The sequence below is a fragment of the Eutrigla gurnardus genome (genome assembly GCF_963514095.1).
Source record: "Eutrigla gurnardus genome assembly, chromosome: 5".
NCBI lineage: Eukaryota > Metazoa > Chordata > Actinopteri > Perciformes > Triglidae > Eutrigla > Eutrigla gurnardus.
The window spans coordinates 16,964,657-16,985,555 of record NC_139919.1 but is presented as its reverse complement, the minus strand read 5'-3'; the positions used below and the strand labels follow the sequence as shown (position 1 = coordinate 16,985,555).

The window sequence follows — 20,899 nt, the reverse complement described above, 5'->3', positions numbered from 1 at the left end:
ATATGTTTTAATACATTTATTGAAAATAGTGACAATTTCCTCCATAAGACTGGCCCACAGTTTAGAACTGGATGACCTGGCCCTGTAAGAGAACAGAAACATTTCAAAATTAATGGATGCTGAAGCAGAGTTAAATGTGTCAAGATATTACAATGGATTTAAAGTACCACACTTTTGTAATGATATAAAGAATCTCTGTTAACATGTTCCCATTTGTTGTTTTTCCACACTATATCAAAAGCAGAGTCCTATCATACGAAAATATCATGATTTGCCTGGCTATTATAATTGCTATTCATGACATCACAAAAATCGGCTTAAACATATTGGTATATCATAGAAAATACCCTGTTTATTAGTGAACATCTTTTAGTGAAACTCAAATAATCTAAAAAAGGGAGAACTTTTTCACTTGTCCACGATAGCAAGCGGGATAGATTTTTCATGTCACTTGTGGGGATATTTTAAAGTTATCCAATAATGGAAATTCACCACAATCAACTTTTTTTTTTTTAAATTGTGATAATAAAATCCTACTTCTTCCCATCTCTAAATCGTGTATAAAATCTTTGCCATCTTTAAAACATGTTGGGCTCATGTTTGTGTATGAAAAGTAATTTGGCATTTTAGTATTAAGCAACAACAATGACATCAGATTATAATATTCCCTGAAATACGTTCTTGAGCTCTTCCACCCCATATATTCATTCTATTAGTTATGGACAAAACATGCTGGGTTAAAACTACATTTACTGACATTTACAGCAAAGTTAAAACAACATTGTGCCGTAAAGCAATCTAGCAGAATTTATACAGATACAACTGGCAGCATTGCTCATCTGCACAACTTCAATAAAAAAAAAATGCTCTATTACTATGTCTATGGTAATATATTGACTCATTGTAAAATGCTTTAGGTTGTGCAACAGGAACAATAACGTTTGATTCTTCTGGATGGAAATTACTAATTACTAAAATGCACAGACACAAAAAACTAGTTAGCAGTGGTTTGCATATTAGCCGTCTCCTCATTTGAGAATGGTATCTAATGTTTACCAATATAAACATGCATGCTGACACCAAAAACATGCTCTGCTCTTGACAGCAAAATGAGCACTGGTTAAAAAGTATAAGTACAAAGTGATCACACTATTTCAACTGTTGTGAATTGTGATCTTCAGAAATTGGTCCCAACATGTCAATTTCTTCTATTTTCTTATGGAAATGTATGTGCACTCACTGGTTAACATGCAAAATATGGCGTTGGATAATCAAATTCCATGATAGTGCCCTTACTTGAAGAAAAATACTATCCACACCCTTGTGGTCTGACCAGCCTTATACATCAAAATGTAACGTATGTAATTTTGCAGCTGCTAAATCAAAGTGATCAATATAAATTGTATTATCATTGTGATAGCATATGATTGGGATTTCAATAAATCAAAACATTTAAAGGGGAGGGGAGACTAGTCCATGGAATTAACACATTGGAAATGTGTATGAATTTAGGTAGTGTTTAACTTTAAGTAAACTACATAGTGAGTTACAATGAGGAAGTGATTCTCGGGTACACTGCATACTTTTTTGACCTTCAACCTCAACCTGTACATTTCAGAAAGCATTAAAAGCACTACGACAAGCAGCCATAAAATGCACACACACTCATTCCTAAATAAAATGACATCAATGACGCCTACCTTTCTCTTCTTGTCACCACCCAACTCGAAGTGCTTGCATCGCTTGATGGCCAGCATTCTCTTGGATCTGCAGTTGGGCTCCACGCACTCGAGCCTCAACACGATCTTCTTTGTAGTCTTAGCCTGAAAAGAAAAGTACAGCCGAGTTGATTTCACGCAGACACCAACACAATACTTCACAGCTGTAACGGCAGTAGACAGCCGAACCTTACCTTTTTCCGGAAAATGGGCTTAGTCTGACCACCGTACCCACTCTGCTTACGATCGTATCTCCTCTTACCTGCGGAACATGTGCAGTTCAGCAACATTTCATGACAACTCATTTACCACATAGAGATATAGAAATATATAAATGAGGGATTGTTTACCCTGTGCAAAGAGGGAATCCTTTCCCTTCTTGTACTGGGTAACTTTGTGGGGCTGGTGCTTCTTGCACTTCTTGCAGTATGTCCTGCGGGTCTTCGGGACGTTGACCTGGACAACACAGAGGACAAAACATGGGCATGTTTGCAATAAACCTGGGAGACAAAAGCTGGCAAATAACATTAAAGAGTAGCTATTAGCAGTACATAATAGCAGTGAACCGTTCATTCGGTAAACTAGCTGGATAGACTTGGGAGCATAATCCGTTTGAATGTTCAAACTTTATCGACCATCGTGTCTGTTCATACATTTGTAAACATTTTGACGGTTAGCGCCCCGGTCAGCGTAAAGGCTGGTGACGCTAGCTAACATGTTAGCATTGTAACGTTAGCTTTTCAGCATGACTTCGAGGCGAAATATATGTGCGTTAGCTCGTAACGCTGTAATCATGTAAAAGCCGAAAGTAAGCCGTCTGTCATAACGTTCACGTTGCCTTGACGTTTAACTTTTAAGTTATATCAAGAGAGGCCGGTTAAATATGGACGTACGCAGCGTTTCACTGCAAACACAGTACGCGGAGTCAAATGGCAATTTAACAGCGTAAAATGTACACGAAGCGTGTAATACTTCCATGATGGTGTGTATCAAACGTCTGTTTACACATTTGAGTTGTCTAGAATAAGTAAGCATTATTTAATCGGCAAGATTGAGTTTGATTCTGTAAAATGTATTGGTGAAATATTTTCATACCATGGCTGCGTCCCGATGCAGAGGAAAAGAGGGAGGTACGCTCCGGAAGCAGTTGCTAATGTAGTCCTCAGCGGTGAACGAAATGAACAGTCTGCCCCCTAGTGGCGGGACATATCAGGAGGACTACAACCACAAACAAACGAGATACCAAAGAGCTCAAACTTTAAGTGAATGCAGGTTATTAATTCAGTCGTTGTATAGAAAATAAGCAGTAGACGGTTCTAATGCTTGTTATGAGCTTGAATTGTGCTCATCTCTTGTTCATACAATACTGCATTTGGCAGTGTAGTGCATAAGATATTGCCACAAATTATAATGAACAGGTTTGACATTGCACAACACAAATATGGTCCTGTGTCAATGTGAAGCTCACTTGCACTTATCACCAAAAATGTCCAGAAGGCTGATATGAAAATGAGCAGGAAGGAAAAGGGGAAGTTAGCAGAGTCAATTCCTCTCTGTGGGTGGGTTTAAGCTTCTTGCATCACAGACTAACACACATTTTATGGAAGGCGAGCAACTGAGGCAAAGGTTCATGTCACCGCTTCAAGTCTGATCATCTCTCCTAGTGTCTGATGCTTGACGTTTTTGGGGTTATCTGGGTAAGTATCAAAGCTAATTGAATGTAGGTTGTTAGGTCAATTATAAACTAGCTGTGTGAATGTCTTCCATTTGAAAGGCTATGGAGAGAAGTTGAAGTGAGTGTTGTGTGTATGCAAGTACTGAATTGAACCCATCAACTTTCGGTATGCATTTCGGTATGGTGTATGCAAAACCTAAAAATACATAAGTCAAACCATAGTGACATTATATGATAAAATGCAAACATGTTATACTTGTTTCTGAATGTTTAGTCGACAATAATAGAATATGGTGTCTTCTGCTGCAATTTGCATGTTTCTGAAACCCTTTTATAAACACATCTTGCAGTTGTTTTTAGTTTCATGTGACTGCCTTTACGATCTATACCTATACATGTATATATTAGGATCTAAGACATTCACACAAGGTTATTTACATTTGTGTATTCTGAAAACTTTACTCTGCAGATCGCAGCAATGTTAAATTGATGTGGTAATATATGGTATATATATATATATATATATATATATATATATATATATGTGTGTGTGTGTGTGTGTGTGTGTGTGTGTGTGTGTGTGTGTGTGTGTGTGTGTGTGTGTGCGTGTGAGGTGTGAGAGAGTATTCTTTGTAGTTAGCTCACACGACTCTTTCGCTCTACACACACGAACACATTTTCTTGCATGAAGCCCTTATCTGTCAGGAAACGTCAGGGAAGAGATCATCTTGACGGGTTCCTGTTAAACCAACTCTTTCATGATATGGTTGTGCTTGCTGTGTCTGTCATACGTAGCGGACATCACGCACCAAAAAATTCATAAACAATGCATCTTATTCTAATACACGTTACGCATTTTCATTTTAAAACATGCAGCACTTCAGCGGAAGCACCAAGGCAGTGATTATATTTAGTCATAAAGATCATCACCATGGAAGAAAGGGTGGAAATATGTAAAAATGTATGGTGTATATAAATTATTTTGATTGAAATGGTTACTTTAAGGATACTCTTTTGGGATTATAAGGTTTTGAGTTGCTGAAAAGTTGCGTTGTGTACAGTAATCATTGTATTTTCAACTTCATAACTGATAGAGTCAAATGAATAGACATAGTTCATAGAAATTTACAACCCAACAACACACAAGCAACTGAGAGAATACACATAAAACAGAGATAAAAAACACTTCTCTCTGCATAGTGTTAAAGTGTTGCTGTGAAGTGCAGAACAGAGGTGAATACTAAGAAAAGAACGAGTACATAGTGGTGATGTGGTATCTTAACCGCATACATCACAAACACGCAACATACGTTTTAAATGTGCATTTGAGAGAGATACTGTCTGGTTGAAGTGCTGTAGGGCGCTGGGTTTCTTCTCCCTTCATGTTGCAGTACAACACTGATGCAACTTCCCCATCAGTCCATCTGTGTCAGCCGCTGTGCGTCAACTCCCTTCACAAATGACCAACAAAAAAAATCTCCCGCTGGTGGCCGTGACACAGTGAAGTATGGACGTACATTTTCAGTCGACTGGAGAGGAGGCATGCCATCAGTGTGATCGTCCATTTACAGAGTGCGCTGACCTCTATGCTCAAGTTAGCGATGTGAAAAAACATTCGGCGACAAAGAATGAGGAATGAGTAAACAATGTTTTACAGAATGGGGAACGCCGCTGTCGGTTTATGGCGGCACAAATAACCATAAGGTACAGCCGGTTTAGTTTGAAGAAATGTGATGTTACACCCTGGTTAGGTTTGGAGGGGGTGACAGAAGCTTCTGGTGGTGTTACGGTTACAGTTCAGATGATAGAAGGAAGTGCTCACAAGCTGAAAATAGGCTGAGGTGAAGTGCAAAACATGTGTGACGGAGACTAACAGACAGTGTGCTAAAGAGACCTGATCCATGTTTCACCTGGAAATATGACACCGATTCCTACCTTCAGGTCACTGTGTGTGCACTCATGCGGTATTTGAGAATAATGTGAGTTTTTAGACATTGATTGCTGGATGAAAATACATCTGTGAACTCTGCTTTCTGGTTTGATACGGATATGGATGGATGTATGGATGGATGGATGGATGGATGGATGGATGGATGGATGGATGAATGGATGGATGGATGGATGGATGGATGGATGGATGGATGGATGAATGGATGGATGGATGGATGAGTTTATATCTGCCTGCTACCACTCTAATCTAGATATGGTATCAATAGAGGCCGTGTCTGGTTTTGGAGGAGCATGTTTCAGCACGTGTTTTGAAAGGCATGCTTTTCATTTGCCTTATGTGATAATCTTATAATCTTATCACATAAGGCAAATGAAAAGCATGACTGTCTGTGTTTGAGTAAATGATGTGACAGAGAAAGATGTTGATGGTGATATTATTTGATATTGTTCATGATGAGTTTGCCAGTAAACTCATTGCATTTAGATGAAAACACCAAAAACATAGAACAGACATGCTATTGTGTTGCATGAAGTAACCAGGTTGCTGTATCATAACAAATAGTGTTCAAACTCAGGTTAAAGGAGATGTGTCTGTTTGTGTCTGAATCCTGAGAGAGCAAAGTCTCCGTCAGCCCATCAAGCCAGTTAAAGTACAATCCCCCAAAACTATTGGACGCAATTCAACGTGTTTACTATCACAATGTCATGAGTGGAAAAGAAGTGAAGGAACAATGCCAACCCATCATATTAGGAATGGACAAGGGATGAGGTGGACACACTGATCCAAAATGTCCTTACACGGTTTCACGGCACGAAAGCTTCGGGTGGCTGAGCTCGTGTGATGTGAACCAAGATACAGCAGAACGCTGGTAAAGAAAAGGATATTGCTTGCAGGAAAAGCAGGGCTTATGCAAAACATAATCGCTAATCGCACTCTGATATCTGCCTGCATTCATGCTTCACGTCTCTTCATGTTGTTCCAGATGTGTGGGCACATATGGATTTAAATTCAGTTCAACTTGATGTTTCAAAGGACATGAAAACACTGAATAATTACGTGTGAATGCTGTCTTATAGAGCTGCAGGAATAATGATAGGTGACTCAGTCACAGCCCTCAGTAAAGCCATGACTGAGTCGAGGTGTGAGTGTGCTGTTCAGTGTTGTTCTGCCACAAAGCTGGGTGATTTACTGCTATTATGCTTCATAAAAATGTTCATTATTCCTTGTTCCCATGTAGATTCATCCTGACTGAATCATGTCAGACAACATACTGGAAGAAATCTTCATTAAACGATCCCAGCAGAAAAAGAAGACGTCTCCGTTGAACTACAAGGAGAGATTGTTTGTTCTCACCCAGGAGAAAATATCTTACTATGATTTTGATTCTGACAAAGGGGTACGTACACCGAACTACAGAACAAAAATGGAATATTGGAATAGGATCATGTCTGTCTGTTCTGTTAACCTGACCGTTTCCTCATCTGTTAAGCAGAAACGAAAAGGTTTGAGAGGATCGGTTGACCTTGAGAAGATCAAATGTGTAGAGAGGGTCCAGCCGGAGCCCAGTTCTCCACAAGAGCGCATGTACGCCTTCCAGGTAGACATTTCTATCGATGTACTTATATTTACAGAGGCTGTCTCGTAACAACCACATAGCTTACAGACAAAACTGCAACAATGTGTGCCTTGCAGCCACGTAACATTCTCACTAACCTGAAATAAGGACCAAAAACTATCTTGGTTTTCCTTTCGCTCTCATGCTCGACTTTTCTGTTTCACAATATCACCAGTCGAAAGGATGTAGGAGCTGCAATAAGCAACACATGGGAGGCCTGTAACACAAGACCAAGTTTTCTCCTTGGTAGACAAATAAATCCTCCGATAGTCAATAATGTGAAAGTGCGTTGGTACGAAGTGAAACCACCTCTCACACTCTAATGAACCAGGGGCTTTCAGTGACCGTGCAGGTGTTGCCAGCACCACTTAGCTCACATGACAAGGTGGCATGAACTGTGTTTGTGGCTGACAGTCATAAAAGTGTAAAGAGTTTCTGCAGCTGCAGTGAACGTGATCGCATTTGTATCATTTTCCTTCAGCCTTTATCACAGTTATTGCACAATATATTCTGGCATCACGTGTATCGAGCTTGTAAGAAGTATTTTCATGTCATATTTTTGCCTCAGATCATTTACGACGAGGGGCCGCTGTACATCTTCGCAAAGACAGACGAATCCCGGGCTCAGTGGATAAAGAAGCTGAAAGAAAGTCAGTACATGCACAGACAATTTCCCAACGGTGTTTATGTGGCAGTCACAGTGTCATACAGAATTATGCAAGATAAGAGCGTATCTTAACATCACCCAGTGCCTGAACAACAGGAGAGCTGCGTGCATATGCAAATGAAAATGTTGATTCAATGTAAATGTCCTGTGTATGTGTGGATGCGAAGTGGTGCGCTTCAACAAGGACCTCATGCAGAAGTACCATCCTTGTTTCTGGGTGGATGGGGTGTGGCTGTGCTGCCAGCAGGAAGTCAAACAAGCGATGGGTTGCATGGTGCTGGATAACAAGAACGGTGAGAACGGTGAGAACGCCCTTCCGTTTGAATTCGGCAACGCCGAACATCTAATGACTGTGTTATTTCATACACCTGTTAAATGATGTCATTGATAGGCTTTTCATCAAAACCATCTCGGAGAAGGGGGACCAGGAAACCCCTCCCTCCCACCCCAACAGAGGTAAACACACACACACACACACACACACACACACACACACACACACACACACACACACACACACACACACACACACACAGCGCCTGTGAAATAATATTCTCTGGTCACACACAGTCAATTTTTAATAATAAATCCACCAATCCTGTGTTTTTGCAGGAGAAGTCTGTTCGGCCTTTACCTCCACAGCCTCCTGAGGCGCCTTCCACTTCTGTAGGTATGACTGTCATAGCAGAGTATGATTACACGCCCATGTCAACCCAGGACCTGGAGCTGAGGAAGGATGAAGAGTACACCATCCTGGAGATGTCCGATCGCAACTGGTGGAAAGCCAGAGACAAATATGGGTAAAATAAAAAACCTATTTATCAAGCGTGGTGTAAATAAAATACTAAGTTCATATTGTAATTTTATTTTTCTTTTGCAGAAAGGAAGGATATATACCTTGTAATTATGTTGTGGAAGCCTCAAATGGGCTAGAAAAGTTTGAGTGAGTACGGGCTCTACTGTCTCTAAATTGTAATGTAATGTAATAAATCCTTGTATTATTATGGAATCATAATTTTTATGTCAGCAGATCAATAGTTGGAAATGTACATTTGTGTGTTTTGATTGCTCAACCAATAAATGTTGCAAAAAGCAGCATTCAGGTCAAATTATATTTACATTCATTTTCACAGCTGGTACTCCAAGAATATGAATCGTAGCCAGGCAGAAAAGCTGTTGAAGACTGAGGTAAATTCAAAAACATACACTGTGATATAAAATGATATTTATTGTGCACCTACGACTGAGTCTAACTAAAGATAAATATATGCCTGTTTGTTGTTTCCCAGAACAAAGATGGAGGCTTCCTGATACGGGACTCGAGCAAGGCTGGGAAATACACCGTGTCTTTGTTCAGCAGGGGTGGCGGGTGAGTAAGCTCAGTGGTGGTAAACACCGCTGCCATACTGTATCCACTGGCCCAAGTCATGTGTGGACGAATCAAAAGAAGAACTGTTTGTAATGAAAGCGGAAACTGTGCGCCATGGAGGGAGAGAGATGTAAATTATTCATGCAAAACTTGGACTAATCTGCCTGCAGAACTTTTTCATGCAGGCCTCTGTGAGACTGAGTGGTGTTGTGGACAAGGCTGAGAGGATATCAGCCACTCATGCATGCGTTATAAATGATAGGTTCCTGTGTCGACGAAAAACCCCACGACTAGTTACTCTTCCTTTTCTCTCAACAGGGAAACTGGTGGGAGTTGCAGACATTATAACATCTGCACCACCACACAGGGCCACTTTTACCTGGCAGAAAAGCACTATTTCAGCACCATCCCAGAGCTCATCAACTACCACCAGCACAATGCAGCAGGTGGATACAGTGAAATATGGATATATGGAACTGTTTTCAGATTTTACATTTTTTGATACAACAATGTAAGGCAACACAAACAGGACATACAAAGTGGAAAGAAATGACACCTTGGTTTTGTTATGTCCCTCACTAGGTATGGTTAGCAGGCTGAAATACATTGTATCTAATCGGGCACTACCTCCGTCGACAGCAGGGCTTGGCTATGGTAAGACTATGACTGAATCGATACACATTTTTAATAGTTTCTCTTGTTAATCATCATGTCTGTTGCCTAATCATGTCTGATTATCAAAACCTGTGGAAAACCCCAATGTGTGGTTTGTTTGTTTCTGTATGGTTCACTTTTTTAACTGATTAAACAAGCTAAATATAATGTGTTATTAGAGATGCTCGTAGGCAGATTCTGTTACGTGGGAACACAGCCACTGTTTCCAGTCTTATATCCCACCTTATCTAACTATCAGCAAGAAAAGCAAAAAGCTACTCCTTTCATGTGGATGCTGTCTGAGTATGAAAGCTCCTCCATTCTTCCAGGTGTGTGGGAGATCGACCCACATAACCTCACCTTCATCAAGGAGCTGGGCACGGGTCAGTTTGGAGTGGTGAAGTATGGAAAGTGGCAGGGCCAACATGACGTCGCCATTAAGATGATCAAAGAGGGCTCCATGTCCGAAGACGATTTTATAGAAGAAGCCAAAATAATGATGTAAGCGAAACTAACATGAGTCTGAATTTTGATTAATCCGACACTTTTTTTTATTTTGGGTCATGGAGCTGCTACACTTGCACCGGCTGCAGTTGAAATGACAGTGATGTTTTTGGTGTGCGAGACTCATAAATCTCATGTGTCACAGTGGGAAGTGTAGTTTATAGAACCTGTGTGAGAAAAACCCAACGCATAATACATAACTTCCTTCCTCTTTTTGCTTAAACCAGGAAGCTTCGCCATGAAAACCTGGTCCAGCTGTACGGCGTGTGCACCAAACAAAGACCCATTTATATAGTGACTGAGTTCCTCAGCAATGGCTGTCTGCTGACGTACCTCCGGGAAGGCCTGAAGCAGCACCCGACGGCCGTCCAGCTCCTGGAGATGTGTAAAGACGTCTCCGAGGGCATGGCCTATCTGGAGTCACAGCAGTACATCCACAGAGACCTGGTGAGAGACATAGATGTGCTGCAGAATGTACACTGCCTTTCTACGTCTGCCATCATGTTGAGATATGCTGGGATTTTGCATTTGCAGATAACAGGGACTGTTTAATGATTATGCCTGAATCAAGAATGCTGTTTGTTTTGTCCTCAGGCTGCCAGGAACTGTTTAGTAGATGGGAACGGCACCATTAAAGTGACTGACTTTGGACTGTCAAGGTAAAACACTTCACAGGAATTAAGGAACAAACAGAGGCACATTGGTGCCTAATAAAACTAAAATACCTTGCTCTATCCTCTGGTTGGTGGTGGACTTATAGTGCATTTCCATTTTATTTTAGTTTATAATGACTCCCCTACATTTTACTTTTCTTTTGATACTTTGAGTACATTTTGAAGCATCTCTGAGTTTGGAAAAGCACTATCCATCCATCCATCTTCTACCGCTTATCCTGTATTTAGGGTTACGGGGGGGGGGGGCTGGAGCTGATCCCAGCTGTTGGAAAAGCACTATAAAAATAAAATGTATTATTATTATTATTAGATTTTGTTGACAATCCTTCTGTTTTTTTACTTTTCAATTATTATTTACTATTTTTTTGTGTGGAGTATTTTAATATTTTGTGTTATTCAAAGGACCATGCCAGTCTAATTCTGACTTCTCTCATTAGCAGAGCGTTCCCCTGTCTTCTACACATGTTTCAGTGCATTAGTGTATGAAGTGTTTACTTTAATAGAGCTCAGCCTCTCTGTTTTAACCGCCGTGCTCTGCCATTCATGTTGAAGCGGGGTGTAAAAACACTCTACGGGACGGTTAAGTCGCTGGGTAAGGGATCTGAATACTTCTTCCAACACTGTTCTAGGTATGTCTTAGATGATGAGTACACAAGCTCAGCAGGTTCCAAGTTTCCTGTCCGCTGGTCCCCTCCAGAGGTCCTCCTCTACTGCAAATTCAGCAGCAAGTCAGACATATGGGCATATGGTGAGTAATGCATCCTTTTTTCAATTCCCCACCACACTTCTGCTCAGTTTATAAGTATACACTATGAATTCTCATCTGAAAATATCAGAACTCTCCACATTAACTACTATCAATATTTAGGGGTTCTTCTATGGGAGGTGTACACTTTGGGACGGCTTCCATATGAGCGCCTTAACAACACGGAAATAGTGGATCAGGTTTCCAGGGGCCTTCGCCTCTTCCGCCCCCAGCTGGCCAATGAGAAGGTCTACAGCATTATGTCAAGCTGTTGGCATGAAGTGAGTGCATTTCCAATGACCTTGTACAGAGTGATGATAGTAAATGAAAATAGTTTCTGAACAGCTTGTTTGTGCTTTCAGAAAGCGGATGAGAGACCCACCTTTCAGGAGCTGGCGCTGACTGTTCAGGATGTGCTGTACGAGCTCCAGTAGATCTCAAAATAGTTGCAACCCACACACAGACCGTTCACTCTGATCCCCACAGGGCGGCGACCCAGTCCATCCCTGCAAAGTCAACACGATCATCCAAACAGTTAACAGCTCTAATAAGGGACTGTGCAGCCACTCTGATGTCCTCTGTAATGTGAATATGTGTAATATGAATGTTGCTATAATCCATTGGTTAGATAAGCCTTTCTATTATATTACTAGAAGTACAGTCCTCCAGGCTAGCATTTAAAATATGTGTATCCTATTCAAGGTTATCTATCTTTATTGTGTCCTGAGTGTTGTATTCTGTGGAATCATTGTAAAATGTCACTTCTGCATGTGGAAAGAAGCTTTGTGAGAACATATCAATTGCACAAATTAAAGCCAAGTATGCCAGGCTTTGAAATGACTGAAACATCATGTGAAAATAACGACAGAATGTCAAAACATCTGATAGACCTGTGGTTCTCACATTCAAATATTAACAGTTTCTCATGTAACAATAGTAGTTTCGTATTAGTTTGTATTGTCTTTATTTGTTTAAATTAAATAGTACATAATAATGTAATGTGTTATGAATAATGACATATGCATGAGTATCTAAATATCTTATTTTATGGCTTGATGAAAAATATACTTGGATCATATTGAAAATATCTAAAAGGTGTTAGATTTAATGAGGTCTGCGGATGGATTCGGGAAGCAGCAGCTAACACCATCTAGAAAAAATAGACAGGATACAGAGTGTTAAAATGTATTTGGGGAGCAGTCAAAACCGCTGTCAGCAATAAGCAGACTTTCAATCAGAGGTTAAAGCAATCGTCGCAGTAATATGTTCAGACTACGATATAAAATGTACAATCAGGTCAAACAATTCAAGAGGCTCTTTAACTTTATTTAAATTTAAATTTACACAAAAATAGGAATAAATACAGTACATGTCTGTTGGAAACCCGCTCCAGTAGGAATCGAGGTAGGTGAGGCTGCAGGTAAACTTGCAAAGTTTAGTGCATAGAACAAATAGCAATAGTGATATTTTAGAAGTTTGTGTATGGATGTCAGTAGCAACATTTTTTTTCTTAATTTTTCAGGAAATTGTTGCATATTATTACACTCCTGTACAGTAGGTGACGGCATGCAGCAAGAAGAAGAAGAAGAAGAAGAAGAAGAAGAAGAAGAAGAAGAAGAAGAAGAAGAAGAAGCAGAAGAAGAAGAAGAAGCAGAAGAAGAAGAAGAAGAAGAAGAAGAAGAAGAAGAAGAAGAAGAAGAAGAAGAAGAAGAAGAAGAAGAAGAAGAAGAAGAAGATCATCATCTTCATCGGAAGAAGAACGCGCTCTCTGATTGGTGGAGCTACTTCCGGTTTCCTGCCGTTTATGTATACACGTGAAGGTCAGGAATAGAGCCATAAGACATTCATAATTTGACAAATATTGCTCTTACGACCGCATTCTAGGAAAACATGGACGGCCAGGCAGCGGCAGCCGACCCTCGGCTTCAGCATTTCATCGAAATCGAGTCTCAAAAACAAAGATTTCAGCAGCTGGTGCATCAAATGACCGAGGTTTGCTGGGTAAGATCCGCTTTAAAGCTAGCCGTGCGGCTCTGTGATATGCTTTTTACGTGTTTGTATGTAGCTAGAGCTAATAGTTAGCTTGACATAAACGTTTGGGTGCTGGTTTTATTTTACCGTAGTAACTTAATGATACCCAAATCAATGTATAGCTAGGGTTTGTGACCTCCATTAGTTGTAAAATCGCGAGAATACCTCTGAAGGCGCAACCTGCTGTATACTAATATTACTTCTTTTTAACTTTCCCCTCAATTAGTAGTATTTAGTGAAGTAAACATTGCTGGGGTCATAGCTAGTGTACACGTACTTAGTGTACACGTACTCATTGTACTATGTAATATAACGTTACCTGAATGCGTCCGTGTCCCCAGGAGAAATGTATGGACAAACCCGGACCAAAGCTGGACTCCAGGACGGAAGTGTGCTTCGTTAACTGTGTGGAGCGATTTATCGACACCAGCCAGTTCATCCTAAACCGACTGGAACAGACTCAGAGGAGCAAGGGCTCATTCTCAGAGTCCATGTCGGACTGAAAACTGTCCCCCGAAAGGACCGACGAGGAACACGCAGCCCGGCCCCCAGCTCCATGACCAGGCCGTCCTGTCCTGACGCAGCTGTAACGAGCTGTCCAACTGGATAAAGGAACAACATTGTTACTTCTGATACAAGTGCCTCAGATGAAGCCGGTGTATGGATGCATTAGTCTATGGTTTTATTAAAATGCTTAGATTGTGGTTGCTAGCGGTGACCTCATGTGTTTGTTTAGTCCAACTGAACCTGAGCTCAAATGTTTGTGGAAAGATGGGACGCGTCTGGGACGTTCAGCTTCAGCCAGCTGTCTTTGACAGCCACAAGGACTTGGCCACGCATGCGCTGCTGTAATTTAAGTGGACTAACGATGTCTCGACCTAGAGGCCAGAGGTTCTGGAATGCACATATGCAATAAACATAAAGCCAAATAATTCTGTCGCTCTTTTGGAGAAATGTAGTCGAGCAATGTTTTAGTTCTGCTTTAATCGGCATTATCAAACACACAAAAAGTTACACGAGAGATATGTTACAGCTTGGCACATGTTGGGAATTAATCCACACAGGGAAATAACATTCTTTGGTGCGGTTTGTATATAATACTGAGGTATTACAGTAACTCATCTGAGGAGTTAATTCAAACATTGCTCAACAACAGATGATTGAAATGCATTCAGGGCAAATCATTGTTTGCCTTTACATTGGTCTTAAGTCATACATTTGTACAATACTGTATATGCTAAGGTTAAAAGTGCAATCTTATGAATAAGATTATTGTTTTATAACAAGGCAAATTCTCTTATACAGGCTAACCTTCAATTAATTTTTTTTATCTTAACTAAATTTAAAAAAAGTAAAAGGCAGTGCAACAAAAACTTTTTTTTTTTTTACTAAAGACAAGGATGTACCATCATGTTTAACTAATGTACATTTTAAATGAACTCCAGTGTGCTGACAGGAACATTATGCTCACTTTGGGCCACTTTGTACATCCAGTGCATACTGTATTTTGTAAGACAGACTCATATCGGTTTAGGTAAACTGACACGTTTAAGGCAGTGATGTGCAGTAAGGCATCAGAATTGCAATAAGATTTTTTTTTTTCTCAGCAGTGAACAGACTATTGGTCCTCTTTAAGGAACTCTCTGGTGTGTACCCCAGCCCACCTTTGAGCTTCCTTCTCTGGGCAATTTAATCTCGTCACCTGATTGCGTTTCATGGCTGGGAACGGCCACATAAGGCTGGAACCCCCATGGAAAGCCCTGAGGACCCTTCCTCAGGAAGAGTGGGAGGGAATCCCAGCTAAATGTAATGTCCTTGAAGGCATGGAGGAGGAAGATCCCCAAAATGATGATGAGGAACCCGCTTATTGTTCCCACTATTCCATCAACGTTCATACGCAACCATTCCTTGAAGAGAATGGCCGAGCACGCCATGACAGAGGTGGTGAAGAAGACGTAGTAGATGGGAGTGACTATGGAGGTGTTGTAGATGTCAAGGGCTTTGTTCAGGTAACTGATTTGAACACTGATGCAGATTACCAGGCAGACGACTAAGGACCAGAACAGGGGATCCTTCAGCACTGCTGTCCCAGCAAACAGCTCCTTAATGCCAATGCCCAGGCCCTTGACACAAGACACAGACAGGGAGCCAATCACAGAGCAGATCAGGATGTAGACCAGCACATTCTTCTGTCCAAACCTCGGCGCCACAGCAAAGATAAGAACCAGGCTGCTTCCAACAACGCACACAGCAAACACAATGAAACCTGGTGGGAGCATTCAAGAATGAGTTAGTACCCTGGCAAAAATCCATCCAACCCTTATCTGAGATTCAGTTTCCACAGCATGGTTAATGAGAACCCACGGGTGAAGGCCTGGTCCTACCTGGGTCTCTGAGCTTCTCAGCCATGGCAGTGAGGGAAGCAACCTCCTCTTCCTGCGGGGCGTGGATCACCATCACTGTGGAGCCCAAGACGCACAGCAAACAACCAATCTTCCCATGCACGTTCAGCCTCTCGTTCAGAAAGTACGAGGAAAGCACGGCACTGGTAGGAAAACAAGTGATCCAGACAGAGAGAGTTAGCACAGATGTTGCTTCTACAAATTACAAGGATACGTTTGGTGATGTTCTATTTTTAATTGTCAAATTTCATGAAAAGACAGAAATAGGGCAATAGTCTCAATCATTTTGGACTTTCTGATGTCTGTTCATTCTTAGTGAAGAGGTAAGTATTTAAAAATTGTGTGTTTAGACAACAATGGACATCTACAACACAGAAATAAGCTAGAATTTGGCTTTACAGACAATAGTTGTTAGTAGGATCAGTTTGTGCTTGGATTTGGTCTTTTAATTGCTAATTATATATATATAGATAGATAGATAGATAGATAGATAGATAGATAGATAGAGAGAGAGAGAGAGAGAGAGAGAGAGAGAGAGAGCGCATCATCAGACATCCTTCATTTTGAAAAGTATGACACTCTGTGAATGTCTGATCAGTCATGAAAAACTGCAAAATTAAACTCAAGAAAAATACAATTACCTCACAAGTACACTCAACGCTCCCAGAGGAGTCACCAGTGTCGCTGGGGCAAATGCATATGCAGCGAAGTTGGCAGCCTCTCCAGTTCCCACTAGAAACAGAAACTTGACCATCAGTGTACACACATTTGTGACTGGTAAAGCAGGTTCAAGTTAAACAAATTATTCTTCTTCCAACCCACACGTGCAAATGTGCTCTTTGCAGGAATGTGCACTTCAAAGATTTGGTGTGGGTGCACGAAATGTGTCAACGTCACCGGCAAAAAATACCAAGCCCACAACAGCCTCATTTCCACTTTGAAAAACAAAGACCACAATGTTTGTGGGCATGACTTACAATGAGTTGTACCAAGTAGAAAATAACAGCTGACCATGTCACCCGTTTTACAGAATTAAGTTTGGAAATCATTCATTTACTTGATATGAGTCCAGCCCACCACAGCCATTCCTTCAGGTAAGCATAACCGCCTTGACCTGTGAAGGAAGAAAACACAGCTGAAGTAGATGCCATGGGAACAATAACAGGTTTCTCACTTAAAATTATTCTTTGGTCATAACTTCCTCATAAGAAAAGTCTACACATCGATACTATAAAGTGCACTGTATCTTTTATAGCACTGGCGTACATTGAGTGCAAGTGTTCAAATAGTTGTACTTTACTTAAGTATACTCAAACACTGCTACATAAAAGATGGGAATACTGCATTGTTTTACTCCATTACACCAATCATTCGACAAAAATATGAAAATTTGACATGCAAACTTATGACCATCTTAGAAAACATGACGTGTTGTTGTAAATTAAGCAATCCAACAATATATAAAGTAGTGGAAACAGTACAATTGTTGCTTACACAGTAATACACCTGGAACACATACAATATGTGATAGTATCCGACGTGAACAAAGACAGGTGTTGCTGTATTATGAGTCTTATAAGGCCTACAGTACAGTACCTGCTCGCGTTGAACCTTTGCTGGCCAATCGCAGCAGGCCTTTCTTCTTCAGGATGAAACTAGCGCCGATAAAAGCGCTGGAGCTCACAGCCAGAGACAGACCGATGTAGAAGTCCGTACGGTTCACTTCCATCTGGAATAACAGACAGCAGAGATTTACGTCCCTGCGTGTGGCTCGGCAAAACAACGGAATATCTAAGTGAAACTAAGGTTTCGTTCAAGTCACAGGCGGTCACCCCGTGTTAAAATTAACGTCACATGATAGGCTGACTCACTACCGCGACGGTGTCCAAACTAGCTTCGTATGTGGCTTAAGATGCCAAGAGATCTAAAACTAACGACTTATCTGACTTAATGTTGATTTAGTTGCGTCTAATACACCGTTTAGTCGCCACCTAAACTTACAGTTTGTCAACTGTTTCACGCCCGTTGTCACGTCAACCCCATACGTGACGCGTCGTCGTTGACAGACGTAGAGGAACGTATGAGCATTCTGATTGGTGTTTGGAGTTCGTCCCACCACTATGCAGCGTTTTGATTGGACGAGGGGTTATTGTTTTATAGAAACCGGAAGAAGCGCTAACCTTGACAAGCGAGCAACGCTCATGTGCTGGGAAACAAGATAAAACTAAAGTATTCCTGGCAATTTAAGCGGTCATGCTTACCGGTACTGTCGTAAGATCTTCCGGCGTGTTCCCGCTAATAATTGCGTGTCTGTGCTAATGCTTTTGTGTGTGTGGGAACTAAATCTTATAGATAGCCCAGGCTAAATGAAAGGCTAGCATTTACTAAATCATCACGGCACTTCCTGGACTAAAAACCGTTGGTGGTCCTCATATGGGCATTTCCTGCTATCTAGTGATGAGGCAATATGTTCTGTGTGCCGCCAGAAGCTTCAAGGCTGTTCACAGACCGCAACAAAGCCCATTTTTCTCACCATATCCAGCTCTATCGGGCTATCACAGGCTCGCTGTGTTGAGATACACGAGCACGCATTCCTGCAAAGACGACAGGAGTCACTACGTCACCACACCCATCTTCTATGTCAACGCTTCTCCTCATTTAGGACACTTGTATTCAGCTGTGATTGCTGACTGCTTACATAGGTATAAGCTACTTCAGGGCTTCGAGTCAAAGTTTGCAACAGGTAATGACAGCAAAGTCATTGGCAACTACTGAAATATGAGTATTTGCTGTTTATTTCTCTCCATTTGGTTTACTTCTGTTCAATATCTTTGGGTTTTGGACTGTTTGCTAAAACAAAACAAGCTGAGAAACATGGATAGAATTTTTCTTCCTTCATATTTTTCTTCATTTCAACTAATACGTTCTGTTATTATTGTATGTCAGGCACAGACGAACATGGCTTGAAAATCCAACAAGCTGCTGAAGCTGCAGGAAAAGATCCCCTGACCTTCTGCACCGGTGTGTCCGAGAGATTCAAACATCTCTTCAACAGCTGCAACATATCGTACACAGACTACATAAGGACCACTGAGCAGACGCACAGTCGGGCCGTGAAGCATTTCTGGTCAGTGCTCTGGAACAAAGGGCTCATCTACAAGGGGAGTTATGAAGGCTGGTACTCCACCCAAGATGAAAGCTTCCTCACAGCGTCGCAGGTGTGCGATGCTTTGGACCCATCAGGGAAGGAGATCAAATTATCGCTGGATAGTGGCCACAAGGTAATTCCACCAAATTTGGGATGATAGCATAAGTGTGTTTTCAGTGAAGATGGATGAATACACACTGTTTTCGGGGTTATATCAGCTTATTAAACAGAATGGGGACATGGGCCTTAACCAGGCAGAGGTGGTCAAACAGAATGGTGCCATTGAGTTGCATTATGGGAAATGGATAGAACCCCTAAACTAACATACCAATTTATCGAATTCTTGGCAAGAACGGGAATAAGGGTTTTTTCCCAAAATGTGGAACTATTCCTTTTAAGCAGAACTCTAATCACACTTCCAAAGCATGCAGTTTCACTCCGCCCACACAACTTCATTCTAATCTCTGTGTTGCAGGTGGAGTGGATGAAAGAGGAGAACTACATGTTCCGTCTGTCTGCATTTCGATCTCAGCTACTCGACTGGCTCAGAGGAAATCCCCGGGCCGTGCAGCCCGAGCGTTTCTACCAGGCTGTCCTCCAGTTGCTGCAGGAGGACCTTCCTGACCTCTCGGTGTCTCGCCAGAGAAGCCGCCTTCAGTGGGGCATCCCAGTCCCGGGTGATGCTGAGCAAACCATCTATGTGTGGCTAGACGCTCTGGTGAACTACCTCACAGTAGCTGGCTATCCAGATAAACACATGGGATGGTGGAACGTGGCCCACCACATTATTGGAAAGGACATCTTAAAATTTCATGCCATCTACTGGCCAGCTTTTCTCCTGGGGGCTGGACTGCCGCTGCCACAGACGATCTATGTGCACTCTCACTGGACAGTAGGAGGAAAGAAGATGTCTAAAAGTCTGGGTAATTCGGTGGATCCTCTTGAACGCTCACAGATGTTCACAACGGATGGTATGAGGTACTTTCTCCTGCGTCAGGGCGTCCCAGACTCCGACTGTGATTACACGGACAACAAAGTTATCAAGCTGCTCAATGCAGAGCTCGCCGACTCTCTGGGGGGTCTGCTGAACCGCTGCACAGCTCCAGCTCTTAATCCAGCTCAGGTATACCCCTCTTTCTGTTCTCAGTCCTTTCCGAGGGAACAGGGAGGCAGGGCTGTGGTTGAAGACTACCACATGTTGGATGCTGTAAAACAGCTCCCGGCTGTGGTGGAGCAGCACTATGAGAGCATGCATGTATACAAAGCTCTGGAGGCCATCGGTGCCTGCGTGAGGCAGACCAACGGGTTTGTTCAGCGCCATGCACCGTGGAAGCTGGATAGGAGGGACAGTAAAGACCAGCGCTGGCTAGATACCATCATCCATGTCTCCCTTGAATGCCTGAGGATTTATGGCACACTCCTCCAGCCGGTGGTACCAGGGATTTCCAACAAGCTGCTGTCCAGACTTGGAGTGCAACCTGGGAAGAGGAGCTGGGCCGATGTGAACTTTCTGCCGAGGTATCAGGGAATGGACTGTCCCTTTGAAGGTAGAGCGCTAGGATGTGACTCTGGAATACTTTTCAGTCGCCTGGAAAGTCCAACTTTAGATAAACAAAAGCCTAAAAAAACAAAGGCTGCAAACTTAAAATGAATTGTTCAATGAAGAATCAATAAAGAAATCAAATATATATGTTGCTGTATGCTGTTGTCCCTGAATCTTCAAGACTCTGAGATGTACTAACTGCA

The 20,899-nt window shown here is 41.7% G+C and overlaps 5 protein-coding genes across 6 annotated transcripts; 3 read left to right on the top strand and 2 right to left on the bottom strand.

Moving 5' to 3' along the window:
- Position 1: 1 nt before the first annotated feature.
- rpl36a (ribosomal protein L36A) lies at positions 2-2,925 on the bottom strand. The gene is made up of 5 exons (XM_084010130.1): positions 2,814-2,925; positions 2,069-2,174; positions 1,913-1,980; positions 1,701-1,823; positions 2-82 (listed from the first exon to the last, which is right to left on the bottom strand). The coding sequence occupies exons 1-5, from the start codon at positions 2,814-2,816 to the stop codon at positions 62-64; spliced, it is 321 nt and encodes a 106-aa protein (XP_083866256.1). The 5' UTR covers positions 2,817-2,925; the 3' UTR covers positions 2-61.
- Positions 2,926-3,197: 272 nt separating this feature from the next.
- Positions 3,198-12,571, top strand: btk (Bruton agammaglobulinemia tyrosine kinase). 2 transcript variants are annotated; one of them, XM_084010110.1, is made up of 18 exons: positions 3,198-3,415; positions 6,582-6,740; positions 6,837-6,941; positions 7,528-7,609; positions 7,794-7,928; positions 8,018-8,082; positions 8,239-8,426; positions 8,507-8,569; positions 8,760-8,814; positions 8,916-8,995; positions 9,314-9,441; positions 9,578-9,649; positions 9,979-10,150; positions 10,381-10,600; positions 10,748-10,812; positions 11,457-11,575; positions 11,696-11,853; positions 11,935-12,571. In XM_084010110.1, exons 2-18 carry the CDS (start codon positions 6,600-6,602, stop codon positions 12,004-12,006), a joined length of 1,920 nt encoding a protein of 639 aa, XP_083866236.1. In that variant the 5' UTR covers positions 3,198-3,415; positions 6,582-6,599; the 3' UTR covers positions 12,007-12,571. The 2 variants fall into 2 exon arrangements, with proteins under 2 accessions (XP_083866236.1, XP_083866237.1); XM_084010111.1 differs by having other exon boundaries at positions 3,202-3,415; positions 7,794-7,919.
- A 593-nt stretch (positions 12,572-13,164) lies between these two features.
- On the top strand, positions 13,165-14,464 carry timm8a (translocase of inner mitochondrial membrane 8 homolog A (yeast)). The gene is made up of 2 exons (XM_084009110.1): positions 13,165-13,573; positions 13,945-14,464. Exons 1-2 carry the CDS (start codon positions 13,463-13,465, stop codon positions 14,104-14,106), a joined length of 273 nt encoding a protein of 90 aa, XP_083865236.1. The 5' UTR covers positions 13,165-13,462; the 3' UTR covers positions 14,107-14,464.
- Positions 14,465-14,568: 104 nt separating this feature from the next.
- LOC311013153 (magnesium transporter NIPA2) lies at positions 14,569-18,030 on the bottom strand. The gene is made up of 6 exons (XM_084009109.1): positions 18,007-18,030; positions 17,602-17,734; positions 17,063-17,119; positions 16,647-16,737; positions 15,988-16,148; positions 14,569-15,869 (listed from the first exon to the last, which is right to left on the bottom strand). Exons 2-6 carry the CDS (start codon positions 17,732-17,734, stop codon positions 15,235-15,237), a joined length of 1,077 nt encoding a protein of 358 aa, XP_083865235.1. The 5' UTR covers positions 18,007-18,030; the 3' UTR covers positions 14,569-15,234.
- Positions 18,031-18,157: 127 nt separating this feature from the next.
- Positions 18,158-20,804, top strand: mars2 (methionyl-tRNA synthetase 2, mitochondrial; the record flags this gene model as incomplete). The annotated part of the gene is made up of 3 exons (XM_084009107.1): positions 18,158-18,748; positions 18,952-19,286; positions 19,629-20,804. Exons 1-3 carry the CDS (start codon positions 18,439-18,441, stop codon positions 20,802-20,804), a joined length of 1,821 nt encoding a protein of 606 aa, XP_083865233.1. The 5' UTR covers positions 18,158-18,438.
- Between the last annotated feature and the right edge of the window lie 95 nt (positions 20,805-20,899).

Bases quoted from the DNA above. Each gene is read 5' to 3' on its own strand.
- LOC311013153 (XM_084009109.1), bottom strand. From the start codon at position 17,734: ATGGAAGTGAACCGTACGGACTTCTACATCGGTCTGTCTCTGGCTGTG. The intron at 16,149-16,646 runs GTAATTGTATTT...TTTTCCTACCAG, and splicing joins GCGTTGAGTGTACTTGTGAG to TGCCGTGCTTTCCTCGTACT. The intron at 15,870-15,987 runs GTAGGACCAGGC...TGCTCCCACCAG, and splicing joins TGAGAAGCTCAGAGACCCAG to GTTTCATTGTGTTTGCTGTG.
- btk (XM_084010110.1), top strand. From the start codon at position 6,600: ATGTCAGACAACATACTGGAAGAAATCTTCATTAAACGATCCCAGCAG. The intron at 7,610-7,793 runs GTCAGTACATGC...GTGGATGCGAAG, and splicing joins GATAAAGAAGCTGAAAGAAA to TGGTGCGCTTCAACAAGGAC. The intron at 8,083-8,238 runs GTAAACACACAC...GTGTTTTTGCAG, and splicing joins TCCCTCCCACCCCAACAGAG to GAGAAGTCTGTTCGGCCTTT.
- rpl36a (XM_084010130.1), bottom strand. The intron at 1,981-2,068 runs GTAAACAATCCC...CATGTTCCGCAG, and splicing joins GGATTCCCTCTTTGCACAGG to GTAAGAGGAGATACGATCGT. The intron at 1,824-1,912 runs GTAAGGTTCGGC...TTTTCTTTTCAG, and splicing joins AGCCCATTTTCCGGAAAAAG to GCTAAGACTACAAAGAAGAT.
- timm8a (XM_084009110.1), top strand. From the start codon at position 13,463: ATGGACGGCCAGGCAGCGGCAGCCGACCCTCGGCTTCAGCATTTCATC. The intron at 13,574-13,944 runs GTAAGATCCGCT...CCGTGTCCCCAG, and splicing joins AAATGACCGAGGTTTGCTGG to GAGAAATGTATGGACAAACC.